The sequence below is a fragment of the Vitis vinifera genome, chromosome 4, assembly GCF_030704535.1.
Source record: "Vitis vinifera cultivar Pinot Noir 40024 chromosome 4, ASM3070453v1".
Lineage (NCBI taxonomy): Eukaryota > Viridiplantae > Streptophyta > Magnoliopsida > Vitales > Vitaceae > Vitis > Vitis vinifera.
The window spans coordinates 9,639,760-9,654,931 of NC_081808.1; the positions used below are offsets into that span (position 1 = coordinate 9,639,760).

The 15,172-nt window shown below is 35.7% G+C and overlaps 1 protein-coding gene across 4 annotated transcripts in view; it reads left to right on the plus strand.

Annotated features, from left to right (window-relative positions):
- LOC100244450 (lysine-specific demethylase JMJ26) overlaps positions 1–15,172 on the plus strand; it is a 68,112-nt gene that overhangs the window by 28,097 nt on the left and 24,843 nt on the right. For all 4 annotated transcript variants that reach the window (XR_009465489.1, XM_010650564.3, XM_010650565.3 and 1 more), the window contains exons 8-10: positions 4,640–5,767; positions 12,869–12,941; positions 13,028–13,113. Coding sequence is in view for 3 of the 4 variants with exons in the window: in XM_010650564.3 (XP_010648866.1) it covers positions 4,640–5,767; positions 12,869–12,941; positions 13,028–13,113 (1,287 nt within the window). In the remaining variant the exon portion in view is untranslated. The remainder of the gene's footprint in view (positions 1–4,639; positions 5,768–12,868; positions 12,942–13,027; positions 13,114–15,172) is intronic.

The window sequence follows — 15,172 nt, forward strand, 5'->3', positions numbered from 1 at the left end:
AGCTGTTGACTGGAGAATTGCATGGTGGTGGTTTCGGGGGACATTTTGGCAGAAATAAGACACTGAATTTGGTTTGTGAAAGGTACTTTTGGCCTACCTTGTGATGAGATGTGTATAGGCATGTAGATAGATGTCGTGTATGCCAAGTTTCCAAGGGCCAACAAAAAAATACTGGCTTATACAGCCCTCTACCAGTACCTACAGCCCCTTAGATGGAAGTAAGTGTGGATTTTATATTGGGGTTGTCTCATACAGCAAGAGGTGCAGATTCGGTATTTGTTGTCGTAGTCCCCGTTTTCTAAAATGACACATTTTATAGCACGTAAAAAGGCATGCAATCCATGTTGCAAATCTTTTCTTTTGGGAAGTTGTTTGACTACATGGAGTGCCATAAACAATTGCATCTGATAGAGATGTAAAGTTCCTTGGCCATTTCTGGAGAACTTTGTGGAACTTATTGGCTACAAAACTACAGTTTAGTAGTGCATTTCATCCACGAACAGATGGCCAAACAGAAGTAGTAAATTACAACTTGGGTAAGTTGTTGAGATGTCTTGCAAAGGACAACGTTAGGCAATGGAACTTTGCCACAAGCTGAATTTGCTTATAACAGTTCAGTCTGCAGATCCACAGTGAGAGCCCTTTTGAAATTTGTGTATGGATGGATTCCAAATCAAATCACTAATGTGTCAACCCACCCACAAGTTAGTGATGATGCAATTGCCTTTGCAGAGAATTTAAAGGAGATTCAGGAAAGTGTTCGTCAAAAGCTATTACAGATGAATAAGCACTACAAAGAAGCTGCAGACCGGCATAGGTGATTCAAAGAATACCGGGTTGGAGATTGGGTTATGGTGTTCTTAAGGAAAGAAAGGTTCCGTGTTTGCACTTATCATAAGTTAAGGAGCAAGAAGTTGGGCCCTTGCAAAATATTGCGCAAGTTTGGGGAAAATGCTTATAAGGTGGCTCTTCCACAAGGTTTAAACATCTCTCCCACATGCAGTGTATCAGATCTTTATGCTTTTCATGGAGATTTACCAAGGGAATCATATGATGCTGGAGAAGAAGCAGAGGGTCGAGCCCCATGTAAAGAAGTAAATGCTGTTGAAAGGGTAATCCAAGTTAAAATTCTTGCCTATAGGTTTCTTGTCCACTGGATAGGGAAACCAGATTGTGAAAATTCTTGCCTAAATGAAGATGAGTTTATGAAGATAGATGTTGATAAGTATCAAGCTGCAAAAATGGCAACTTGTTCAGAGATGAGTTCTCTTTAACCAAGGGAGAATGATGGAAGCGTATATATGATTGTTTTTTTTGAAGTCTTTCTATTTTCTTTGAATTAGGTGTTATTAAGTAGGTAGTCAAAGAGTCAATCTTGGTTATGTAAAAACATTAAATCATTCTAGGAAGTATAAGAAATATTATAGAAGTTCTACAAAACATAAACAAGCAGTTGAAAGCTGAGAATATGAATGTCTCAGAGGGGGAATGTAATTAGATTTTTTTTTTTGTTGTCCATTCTGAAAAAACAATGAAAAAGAAAAGGAAAAGGAAAATTTCCAGATTTCTCTCGACAAGAAAGGCTGCTTCAACCATTGGAACATTAAGTTTGAGAAGTCAACTTTGTGGCATCTTCCAGACCCTCTACCGCTGTATATTGCGCATGAGGTCAACAATCTGCCACCAACTTATTATGACACTTGGTTTACATCAATTTTGACAATTGAAAATTATTTAAATGCAAACATTTCTTTGTTTCATTTGGAAAATAAAAATATTTTAAAAGTTCAGTTTAGTTTTTTTTATCAAACAACCCTTAAATTTTTTTTCACATATGGTCTCACTTTACACTCCTATTGGACATCCTTGGAGAAAAAGGAAACTAATCAATGGAAATGATAATGATAACATTCTTTCATATTTTAAAGAAATAATTTATTATCCTCAAATAATCCATTGGATGTCCAATCTTTCCTTTGCCTTATTGGAACAAATAGGTGCCATACTTGGCTAGGTCTATTGCAATTCACCCCCTTCTTGAAGAAACCTTTTGAATTTTTTCAAAGTGAATCCTTTCCCTTGGAATTATGAATATAACATATAGACAAGCTAGAGAGTACTTTTAATCAAACATCAAATCTTCGACCCTAGATAGATATTGCTTTTTTGAATGGACTTACTTTTCTCAGAACCCTACCTCGATTAAATCCTAAACTAGCCTTACTTCAAAGGAGCACCTAATAGCAAGCCCCACTAGGTAAAAATAAAATGACCAATCCTACTCCCCTGGATAAATATTACTTTTCTGAATGGGCTTTCTTTTCTCAGAACCCCATCTTAACTAGATCCTAAACTAGCCTTACTTCAATGGAGCACCAAATAGCTAGCCCCACTAGGTAGAAATAAAATGACCAATCCTACAACCCTAAATCGAGACTAGAGTTTCCATATTATCATTCTCTCTTATGAAAATGAGTTGATTTTTCTCCAAAATTGATCTTTAGTCCTGACATTGCCTGACAGCAAAAGAAGACTTGTATCACAAAATCTAAACATGGTGGACCTTATACAACACAAGAGTATTAATGACAAGGAGCAAGTGTGGAATGCCCCGCCCTTCTCCGTCCTTGCCTCTCACCTTAAAGTCATTGATAAAGGCACCCATTGAAGCCTTGCAAAGTAAAACAACATAGAGTTTTCATCTCTAACACAAAAGGATAGGGAGAGAAGCAGTTCATTGCCTTAAGCGAACTGGAAAGTTGGAAGAGGTCACTTTAACCAACTCTGATAACCTAACGTTGAAGAGCAGAATTTGATCAACCTAATCTATTTCTCACAAAAGCTTATTTTTTTCTCATAATTAACAGGAGAAGGTTTCAATTCACATGATCATTACCCTTTTCCATGTCCAACTTGCAGGCCATACCTATCCTCAAACTTTTGAACATAGAGTTAATAATCTCATTGGAGCCAAGACCTTAGCCAAGAGTTGGTATTAGCCCCTTTCCGTCCTCACTCCTATGACCTTTCTACCCACCCATAGGTATGAAGTTCTAAATATCCTTTATCCCTCTCCTTTAGGAACCAAGAAATTAAAAGTTGCATCCAGATTCTTCTTGGAATAACCAAACTAGAAAAATAATCAGAAAATCCATCACCTCTCTTTCAAGGAAACAGATCACATTGAACTCCTTGCTGATACACCAAGGGTATGTCACAGCCTGCTAACTGTATCCTGAAAAGCCACCCTTTCCACATCCAACAGTGGACCATGTAATCTCAACAAAACCAAGCAACGTCATCCCCACAGTTTTGAAAATAATGAAGCGTGCATCTCCTCACTGGGCATAGAGTTCAGTTTTGTCTCTTATAGACAGACCGTATCAACCCTATGAGCCCTCAGAAAGGGATTTAGTCATCTTTCTTTTACCTGCCCTTTGAGATTCCAAGAAAGGTTACTGAGCTTCATCGGTCAACTTTCAAGAGAGTCCAACTGCTTGCATCACCAGCTCCCTTGCCTGAATCCATGTCCCTATTATAATTAGCTGACTCAATTTTTACAATTCATCTTTGTTGGAGCCTTACCTCCTCCTGCTCTTTTTTTTTTTTTTTTTGATAAGTAAATATATTAATCAAAAGGAGAAAACACCAAAAACCGGTGCCCTCGAAGTATACAGGGAGTATACACACCACCTTCCCTAACTAGGAGTCTATCCAATCTGCAAAACTTACAAGAGAAGAATGACTCTCTACTAAGGAACCCTTGACCCAAGACCAAAGATTACATACAAAAGAATTTTTCAACCTTTAAAGTGAGAGTTCCTCATTCCCGAACGCTAGCCTATTTCTCTCCTTTCAAACTGACCAAAATATACATAAAGGAGCCATTTGCCAAGCCCTCTTGCGCCTTTTCCCCACAAACCCTTCATTCCAACCAAGAAGGGTTGCCTTCACCGTACACGAAAGAGTCCAATATACACCAAAAAGGGAGAAAAGAAGGTTCCACAGGACCCGCGTCTTGACACAATGAAGTAAGAGATGATCTACCGTTTCTTCTTCGGCTAGACAAAGAAAGCACCTATTTGCCAAAGAGAACCCCCTCCTTTGAAGTTGCTCCTAAGTTAATACTTTACCCCAGGAAGCCAAGCTAGAACCTTGCCATGCCTGACATGATTAGATGTGCAACTGCAAATTCATTTACCTCTGGCCTGCCCTGCCCTGCCCTGCCCTGGAGGAACTCTCTTACTCCTGCTAGAACTTCCCTTCCCAAGATGAGGCTGCTCACTATTCACTTGCTACATTTGTGGAAGCTCAGCATACCTGATGTCATGTTGCATGAGCCACTGTCACACCATTGAAACCAAGGCTGCAAAGATTAATTAATTTAACTTGGATGGATGAACACTATGTTTGGTCTAATGACCCAGTTTCTATGACTGTTTAGTTTATTACTACATGAGTAGAATCTGTACCAAGACAGTACTACCCATATTGTGTCAGAATTCAAAACATCAACTGGGGATTGTGAACTGCCCTTTCTGTATTTTAGTGTGCCAATATACTGGTCTTATTGTTGTCCTTGGTTGTGCATTTTTCATAAATATCTACTTACCATTGAATCCCTACCAACACTACTCAGGTAAATGTTTTGATGCATACTGCGGAAGTAACCCTTTCATCTCAGCAGCTTGCTGTGATAGAGAAATTGAAAAAGTGTCATGCTGCCCAAGACCAAAAAGAGCTTTTTGCTGCTATTCACACAGAAGTTGAGGAGAAGCACCAGCCAGAATGTGTAGGGAAGTCTGAGTTGGAGCCAGCCAACAATAAGTTACATGATGAAGAGCCATCCTCATCGCACATTTTAACTCTGGAAAATGGTGGGGCTTGTACAAAGCCTGCAATTCGCAAACCATCCTTTGATGGCACCGATGAGCAAAATGATAGTGCTGTTGCCTTTGAAGTCAAGGCACATGCTAATCATTTAGATGTAGGAGGAGATCAGAAAGTTTCAATTGAAAACAATCCCATTAATGGGGAAAGGCTTGACAGTGCAGGGACTGTAACTAATGAAGAATCTGCTACCATGCTTCCTGTTGAGAAGCTTTCTGTAAGTAGCCTGAAAGTGGAGGAAGAAGGCATGGAATTTGATGTCAAATCTGATAGGGACATGTTAGATATTGAATTTCAGAAAGAAGAAGGTTATTCTGACGTGGTTACTAAATGTGGAAATTATAGAGGCAAAGATGCTGTTTCTTCTGATATGAGAAGTAGAAAAAATGAAGTAAAAAATGCCATTTCGAGCAAAATAAATGAAGCTTCTTGTTTGCCATCAAAAGGAAAAATTGGCATTGATGTGATGGATGAAACTAGAGAGGAGGTAGATGTGAGAGGGAGGCATAGAGGTAGAAAGAGGAAGCGAAAGACAAAACATTTTGCTTCAGTTGCCCAGTCAAAAAAATTAACAAAACAGATTACTAGCACCACAGAGTCTGAGAATGGAAGGGGAGCCAAAGTGGAAAAAAGTGAAAGACAAGACGAGGTTGATGCTGTTTTCTCTGATATACATTCTTCAACAAATGAAGTGCTCCAGCAAGGTGAGTTTTCTGATGATCATATGGCTTCTGGAAATAAGTTGGTTGGATTTGACAAAGAAGGGGGAGGTGCTGTTTGGGACATTTTCCGGAGACAGGATGTTCCCAAGCTCCAGGAGTATCTCAGAAAACATCACAGGGAATTCAGGCATACCCACTGCTCTCCAGTTGAGCAGGTAAACAATGCATCAAAAAGTATTATACTTTTAATAGTATTCTACTTGAATTATAAGCCAATTGCTTGCATATGTCAATCTACTGGTTCAATATTCAATATATTAAGTCTTAGTTTCTCTTCATATTTGGTTTAGAAACTTAGTTGGAGTAAACTTGTTCAATGATATTCTCCCTTGTTATTTTGTACTTTCATAAAGAAGGAATATTCCTGATAAGCAAAATATAGGTTTTTGATGGCAGTCCCATTTGTATATTATTTTACTGCTTCAGTGATCAAGTCCAATTTTAATTGAAGGATCATGAGAGATTTGTTGGAATGTGCATTGATCTTTAATCTCCTTAGTTTTCTTTAATTTCTTTATTTTCTTCTGTATTTTCTTAATTCTGATTTAATTTGTTAATTCTGATTCTATACAATATTTTCTAGTTGACATTTCTAGTTAGAAAAACTTCGGTTAAGGAGAATCAAGAATATAAGTAAATCGTAAATATTTATTTTTCTTTCTCTGTTTGTATCTTAAGCTGTATATATTGTTTTGTAATTACAAAAATCAATGAGTTTTTTTTGACAGAATTTATCTGTTCAACATGGTATCAGAGTAGTTTTTTCTCTAAAATTTCTTTCTGGTTCAGCTTTTTGTTCAGTCTCACTGGTCTTCATTGCCAGAATCTTGCTTTTCCCTCATCAGCCTTCATTGTCGAAGCTCCTTGAAGATCCAGTTTTTTGTTTTCCTTAACCTCGTTTGAGTTCTTTTGAAAAATGTCTGAACTCTCAAAGTGATCTCTTTGAAAAAAAATCAACTCATGGAAAGTGGTGAATCTTGGGGACAATTCTACACTGCAGATTACAGTAAAAAAACTTGATGGTCATAATTTCCTTGATTGGTCTCAAGCTGCAAAATTATATCTCAATAGTAAAGGGAAAATGGAATGTATACTTAGGACAATTAAAGAACCAGATTCTAGTAACCCAAAGTTTGATTGATGGGGTGCCTAAAATTTCACGATAATATCATGGTTGCAAATTCTATGCAACTAGAGGTTGGTTAAATTTATCCTTTTCTCTCAACAGCAAAGGTGATATGGGATGCTATTGCTCAGATGTATTCCAAGATGGGAGACTTTGCAGAGATCTATGAGTTAAAAAATAGAATCTGTGACACCAAGCAACAATAGTCCTGGTTGACATTATAGTATAACAAATTCTGGAGCTTGTGGTAGGAATTGGAACATTACCAGCATTTTGAGATGGAATCCACTACTAACTAAAACAGCAAAGATGAAAAAACTGCTTGACTAAGAATGGATATTTGAGTTTTTTGTTGGAAAAGACTGTTTCCTTGCTAAGAGGGATCTATGCTCATGTTTGGAGTGAGGAGAGCAAAAGAACAGTTACGTTGGGACCTTTTACACTAAAAAATTCTGTACTAAATTCGGTTACTGGATTTCATAAAGCAGGGCAGAAAGAGGTGAGGATAAATATTCAAGGTGGTGCAAATATTGTAATAAGTTGAGGCATACAAAGGAGACATGCTGGAAATTACATGGCAAACCACAATCTGGACAAAAAGGGGATAAATTGGCTTACAAGAATAACAAGGTGTTTCAGAGTGTTATTCAAGCTACACCAGAAGAACCAATCTGACACCCCCCCTCCTCCTGTCTACTTCAAGGAGAGCCCCATTCACAAAGGAACAAGTAGACCTCTTGTACAAAATGGTTGGTCAAGCATAAAATGTGCCTTCTTCCTGTGTTTTTGCACATTCAGGTGATATCTACTCTTGCAATTTCTCTTTCTCCAAGACCCTGGATAATTGATTCAAGGGCCACAGATCACATGGCCAATGATGCTAGTTATTTTCTAACCTATTTTTTATTCCATTTCGTTTCTAAACAATTTTCCTTGTTCAAAAAGCAAGGTAAAAGTGGTTGATGGGTCTTTTACCCCTCTTAGTGAAAAAAGGACAGATTTCTATTCCTCTCTCTTTGACACACTCTTCTGTACTTCATATGCCCAAAGTTTCATTAACTTCTTGTCCATCAGCAATATCTCTAAGTCCCTTAATTGTTTTTTGTGACTTTCTTTCCTGATTATTATGTTTTTCAGGACGTAACAACAGGTAGGATAGTTGGTAGTGCTAAAGGATTGTACTATTTGGAAGCTAAGGGAACATCTATCCACACATATCATAGTGGAAAATGTGAACAAGTGAAAGAAATCTGGCTGCATCACCTATGGCATGGCCATCCCTATTTCATGTCCTTAAAAACTGTATTCCAATCTTTGCTCTAGTCTAGATTTTTCCAAATTTAAATTTGAGAGTTGTGAATTGGCAAGAAAACATCATGTCTTTTTCTTCAAATAATAAAATATCTTTGATTCCTTTCTCTTCATAATGACGTTTGAGGTTCATCTGCAGTTAGCTCCTTCTCAAGTTATAAATGGTTTGTCACTCTTATAGATGATTGTACTTGGGTCCTTTGGTGTATCTTCTCAAAAATAAGTTTGAAGTTTCTTCTACTTTAAAAAATTTCCATACTAAGGTTCAAACTCAATTTGACCCTAAACTATAAATTGGATAATGGGTAGTGGTTGTGAATATTTCAATAATGCTCTTGGGATATTACTAAACGGAGTGACAAAGAGAAAATAGACATCTTCTTGAGGTTGCTCGAGCTTTGATGTTTACCTAAAAATGCTCCTACACATATGGCGTGAGGCCGTTCTTACTACTACATTTCTCATAAATCATGTCTTTAACAAATCCTTAACTCCACTACTCCTATTCATACCTTGTGTATCTATTTCCCTTTTGAAAATTTATTTCTCTCTCTTCTTCTTAGGGTGTTTGGTTGTGTTGTTCTTGTCCATGCTCATAGTAAGGAAAAATCTAAACTAGATCCAGAGGCTCTCAAGTGTTTATTTTTGGGATACTCATCAACTAAAAAAAGGTTACAAGTGTTACCACCCTCCAACATGTAGAAGATTTGTTTCTATGGATGTGAGATTTTTTGAAGATCAAACCTACTTTTCCATGATTAATCTCAAGGGGAGAAAAATTATAAGGAAGATTAGTCTTAGATAATCCCATTCCTCGTTTTACATGAAAAAAAATGAGGCGCAACAATGGGCGGAAGCTGAAAATGATGAAGGATGGGCTTAGAAAACGATAATAAAAGTAAACCAGAAAAGGAAGCTAGAATTGAATCACCAATGGCTTACCAGACCTAAAAATGAAGTGGAGTTTCTGACTTATTCAAGGAGGGAAAAAAAAAAAAGGCAATTATGAGAATATGTTGGAAGACCCTCTCTGTCCCTCACACAACTAGTCATCCGACCTTGATTTAGGTATGACTGATTCCATTCCTTTTTCTCCTATCTTTGATTCAGATCTCTATATATCTATTGCTATTAGGAAATGTACTAGAGCTTGCACTAAACACCCTATTTCTAATTTCCTGTAGCTTCATGGACTTAATTCTAAATATAAGGCCTTCATTGGTCATTTGGCTTGTGAAACTATTCCTAAAACTATACAAGAGGCTTTAAAAGATTTTAGATGGAGATTGACTATCCTTGAAGAGATGAGAGGATTGTATAAAAATAATGTTTGGGAGATTGGTGAGCTATCTAAGGGGAAGAAATCAGTTGGGTGCAAGTTGGTTTTCATTGTAAAATATAAAGCATATGGGTTCATTGGAAGAGGCAGTACTTTAAGGATGAAGACTAACTTTGGTAAAGAGCACTCTTTCTAGCTTACCAATCTACTACATATCTTTATTTGTTATCCCCTGTAAGGTAAGTTTAAGATTGGAGAATATTCAAAGGGACTTCCTTTGTGGGGGAGGAGATCTCCAAAGTAGGCTTCACATGGTGAACTAGTCAATAGCCCACATGGATAAAAAGGATGGGGGCTTGGGTATAAGAAAATTGTCTACTCTGAATAAGGCCCTTCTTGGAAAATGGTGTTGGAGATTCGTATAAAAGAATGAGTTCCTATGGAAACATGTGATTGCAGGGAAGTATGAGGAGGAAGAGGGGGGGTTGGTGTCCTAGAGATTCAAAGGACGGTTATGGTTTGGGCCTGTGGAAGGCTGTTAGGAGCGGATGGAAGGAGTTTAACAAAAGGGTTGGATATAGGTAGGAAATGGTAGGAGAGTGAGACTTTGAAAGGACAAGTGGTGTGGTGAGGATTCCTTAGATGAGGCTTTCCCAAAGTTGTTCTCAATAGCCTCCACTAAAGATGCCTGAGTAGACCAAATATGAGAGTAGTTAGCGGAAGTAGGTTGTTGGGATCCAGTGTTCACAAGACAAAAAGGGTGTTGAAATTTTTTTTCAAAAGGTTGCAAGGGCAGGCGATTAGAAGAGGTGCTGAGGATGTCATGGTTTGGTGGGTGTCAAAGGGAGACATCTTTATGGATAAATCCTTTTATTCATCTTAACAATTTATAGATTGAAGGTGTTCTCTTTAGGCATTATGTGGAACTCTTAGGTCTCGAGGATGGTTAATTTTTCTTAACTTTGACTTTGGATTAGCTAAAGAGAAAGGGTTGGTGTTTACCAAGCAGGTGTTATTTGTGTTAAGGAGAGGTCAAATTAGCAAATCATATTCTTCTTAACTATCTCAAAGCAGCCATGCTTTTACAACTTATTTTTGCTTTGTTTGGTGTTCAGTGGGTGATGCCACCTTGAGTTATTGATGCCCTTCTTAGTTAGCATGGATCTTTTGTAGGGAAGAAAAGGAAGGTGTAGAGAGCAACTCATTTTTGTTTATTTTGGACCTTATGGAAGGAGAGAAATTGAAGAGCCTTTGAAAATTCTGAAATGGAGGACCAAGCAATTATACGGTCCATCACGTACATGTTTTTGGATTGGGTCAAGGAGCATTTAGGTTTTAACTCATTGTCCTTATTTGATTTTATTGTTTGGCTATTTTGTAAGTGAGGCGAGGGTGTTGTTTTTTTGTGTAGCCCTCTTCTTTTTTGACCTTAGGTGTCTTGTATACATCGTGTATACTTTTGTGCACTCTTTATCAGGCCTTTTTAATACAATTGCTTCTACCTATCAAAAAGAAAAAGGTAAGGCTAGATTAGTGGCCTAGTGATATACTCAAAACTTATGTAGTTGATTATCAAGAAGCTTTTACATCGGTTGCAAAGATGAATACAATTAGAGTTCTTATAACCCTAGTTGCAAATTTTGATTGGCCTTTACATCAGTGTAATGTTAGAATTGTTTTTTTTTTTTTTTTAATATGAAATCTAGAAGATGAGGTCTGCATGAGCATGCCTTCTGGTTTTGAGGACAACTATTGGTGTGGGCAAGTGTGTAAATTAGAGTGCTTATAAATGGTTTACTGTTCTCATGAAAAAATCACTTTAAGGTTGAATCCTATATGAATGTGGACTAGGCAGGGTAAACCATGAATTGCATGTCAACTTCTAGTTATCCCACTTTTGTGGGAGGAAATTTAGTCGCTTGGAGAAGAAGGAAAGAAAAACCATGTGACAAAATCTAGTGTAGAGGCTAAGTTTTGAGCAAGGAATATGTGAACTACTTTGGTTGGAGGTAATTCTAAAAGAATTAAGGGTGTAGAAGAACTTATGAAACTATATTGTAATAATAAAACAACCATCAGCATTGCACATGATCTTGTACAATATGATAGGACAAAACATGTTGAAGTTGATAGACACTTCATCAACGAAAAAAATTGATAGTAGACATATTTGCACACCATTTATTAGTAGACAACTTCTGATATTTTCACAAAGGGTGTTTCAAGTCTGACTTTCAAGATATCACATGCAAGTTGGGGATTGAAAATATTTTCAAAGTAGCTTGAGAGGGAGTGTTAGAATGTGCATTGATCTTTAATCTCCTTAGTTTCCTTTAATTTCCTTAATTTTCTCCTATATTTTCTTAATTATGATTTGATTTGTTAATTCCTGATTTTGTACAATATTTTCTAATTGATATTCTATTCTATTTGTGAAAGCTTAATTGCAAATATTTATTTTCCTTTTTCTATTCGTATCCTAAGTTGTATATTTTCCTTTGTAATTTACCAAAATCAATAAGCGTGTTTCTCACACAATTTCTTCTAGTCTTCAATAAGATTTGCTTCAAATCGAAATTGGAAACTATAAAAGGAATCTTTCCCTGTATTATAGGAGAATATGAAAGTGATATAACAAAAGAAAGACATAACTTATGAAACATGTTCTTAAATCTACAAGATAAACATCATTCCTACAATGCTAATTTTTCATTTATATGAAAGAGCATGTTTGCCAAAGAAGAAATTATATTCACATATAAAGTTCTTAATGAAAATAAAGCATGCCATTTACATTGGTCTATCAATTAAATGGGGACAAACAAAGTATGTGTACGTGTTTAAAGTCTATATTTCACCTTATCTTATAAATTAAAGTCCTTTCATAAGGTTAGATATTACCTTGGAAAGTCTATATGTCAACTCAGCCAACTTCTTACTTATAATAAACTATCTTGTTACTTGGTGACTATTAAAGTCTCAGAAAATTGATCAAAATTTCTTGTTTTTTTTAGCCTTTTGAGCAAGCTTAAGTTGAAAAATGAATCATGTAATTTTCATTCTCCACCATATTGTTGAAATTTCTTGTGCATTTTGCAGTTTGTGTACAAGGCATACCATATGGGTTAATGAAGAGATTTCTTGTTCTAAATTTTGCTACTGCATGTAAAATATTTAGAACAACTTATTGTTTAACTTTAGCTGCACATCTCATTCATGGAGGTTTATTGTTGCTTATTTTCTACCATTGGTCGGATGGAAACAAACCAAATTTCTGGAAGTAGATAGGGTTGACTTCATAGTTTCTCCAAGGACTTTCACACTTAGATTTAGGATATCATAGGATTTGTGATCTAAATTTGACATTTTCGTCAACAAATAGCATATGATTCTTCTTTAAAGGCTTCAAGGCTGGGATTTCATAGTTGATTTGAATCATATGTTTGGATTAGTAAATGGTAGGGCTTTTATTTCTAGCAACAAAGATTATAATTTATGATGATTATTTGTTGTAGTTTATATTTTGTTCTAATGTGATAGGTTGTTCACCCTATTCATGATCAAACTTTCTACCTGACTTTGCATCACAAAAGAAAGCTGAAGGAGGAGTTCGGTTAGTTTATTATTTTCTGTAGGTTATTTGCTCTTGTAAAAGATGTCTTAATTTTTTCAAGTATTATACTTTGATGCTTTATGTAGGAGTTGAACCTTGGACATTTGTACAAAAACTTGGAGAGGCAGTCTTTATACCTGCTGGATGTCCTCATCAAGTTAGGAATCTTAAGGTTTGTAAATCCATAGCATTGTGTTCTTTCACACTATTAGAGCCCAACTTGGTTTGATATATATTGTTTGCCCATTGCCTACTAGCTTAATCTTTTAGGTCAAGTTGATGGTTTAAAATGGTATTGCAGCCTTGCTTTTTGGGAGGTCAGGATTTCAAACCTAACTGCTTGTTTGTTACCCTCCCTTCCATCAGACCTGCAATTCATTAAAATGAGTTTAAAAGTTCTGTAAGGATGAGTTATCCTTGCAATAATAATTATATATTTTGGCTTGTACTTTGATTTGGTTTCCATAATAATAATATCAATTTTCTTGTAAATTTTGGAAGGGTTTCTCATTTTTCATTGTGCTTACCAATACCAAGTTATAAAGAACTGAAAACAAAGAATTAAATCAACTTAAGCCTTAAAGAAAATTAGTTGTTAATAATTATTATAATTATTTAAAAAAAAAAAAAGAACTAACAACAAAATACTCAAATCAGGTTAAGCCTTTAAGAAAATTGGTTATTGATAATAATAATAATACCTAAATCAACTGAAGCCTTTAAGAAAATTAATAATAATAATAATAGTAATAGTAATAATAAATAAATAAACAAAAGAACCGAGAACAAACACAAGAATAAGTAAAAAATTGTTAGAGCTCATGATATACATTATGAACCCAAATCTTACAAGTTTAAGCCTTTAAGAAAAGAAAATTGGTTGTCTAACATACTATCAAAGCCTTGTTTGGTGGAAAGTCATGTGTTCAAACCTCATTGCATGTTCATTTACTCAATTTATTAACTCTAAAAAAGCTACTTTATTTCCCCAATTTATTAAACCCCACATGTAAGCCCAAAGGAGGCTACATGGAAGGGAGGGTGTTAGAGCTCATGATATATATTATGAACTTAAATCTTACAAGCTTAAGCCTTTAGGAAAATTGGAAAATTGGTTGTTTAACAAGAAAAAACACAAAGACAGACAGACAGAAAACAAGAGGCTACAACTCAAAGTGGTAGATAATCCTACAAGAGATTCATCCTCTTCCTTCACTTGAATGTAGTTTCTCATCTACCATTTAATTAGTAACAATAGCTGCATCTGGGATTTGTCTAGCCTCAACTACGGTTCATTGTGAAGGAGCCTCATGTAATCTGACTTAAAAAATGTTTGGATTAAACCTTTGTTATAATTTGGTAAACACTAGTCTGCAGACTTATGGGTCTAAAATTCAAGGTACTGTTGGTAGAATCTTTCTATGGAACAAGGCCTACAAATGGTGGCAATGGTGTCTCATCTCAATCTGCCGTCAAGAGCATTATATGAAATGGCACTCTAAAAGATAATGTGATTTAGGCATTATTGATAGCATTGTAAGCTGGAATACAGTTTTGTCTTTCATAATCCAAATAAAATACTTAAAATTGTCACCACCTCTCTCTAAATCCTGGGTTTATAAAGAATGTTCTTGTTAATTAAGCTTGCTTAAAATATTTTTAAGTGAGCTTAATTACATAGACTACTTAGCACACATATTTTTGTAACACTATTATTTAGCACAGTTAGTTATATCAATTATTTAATTGATAAATCAGCACAAATGCTTAATCAGCTAAGTTAAATTTAAATATGCAGGTCCAGATTACTGCATTCACTCCAGAAGTGACCACTGTTTTCTTCATTTTTCTAATTAAAATTTTACTATTATAACCCTGAACCTCTTCCCACCTGAATGAATTTATCAAAACATATTCTACAACCTGAACCATGAATTTGTTGCTCCTAGAAATTTTAGTAATTAACTTTTTGGAACTCAAGTAACTTGCTGTCTTTAAACCTCACCGACCCAATCTATATTCCATCCCTGCACACAATACCATTCTTCCAAAACATATCTTAAATTTTAAATTTCCTTAATCCTTGTTTCACTGGATCAGTGACTGTATATGGTGTTATTTAGTGCTGTCCTGCTTCAATGTTATAAATAACTAGAGTTTAAAGGATATATAATTTACATAAAGCAAGTGAATGATCCAGGTGACTGCTGGAAATACTTCTGCCTGGTATG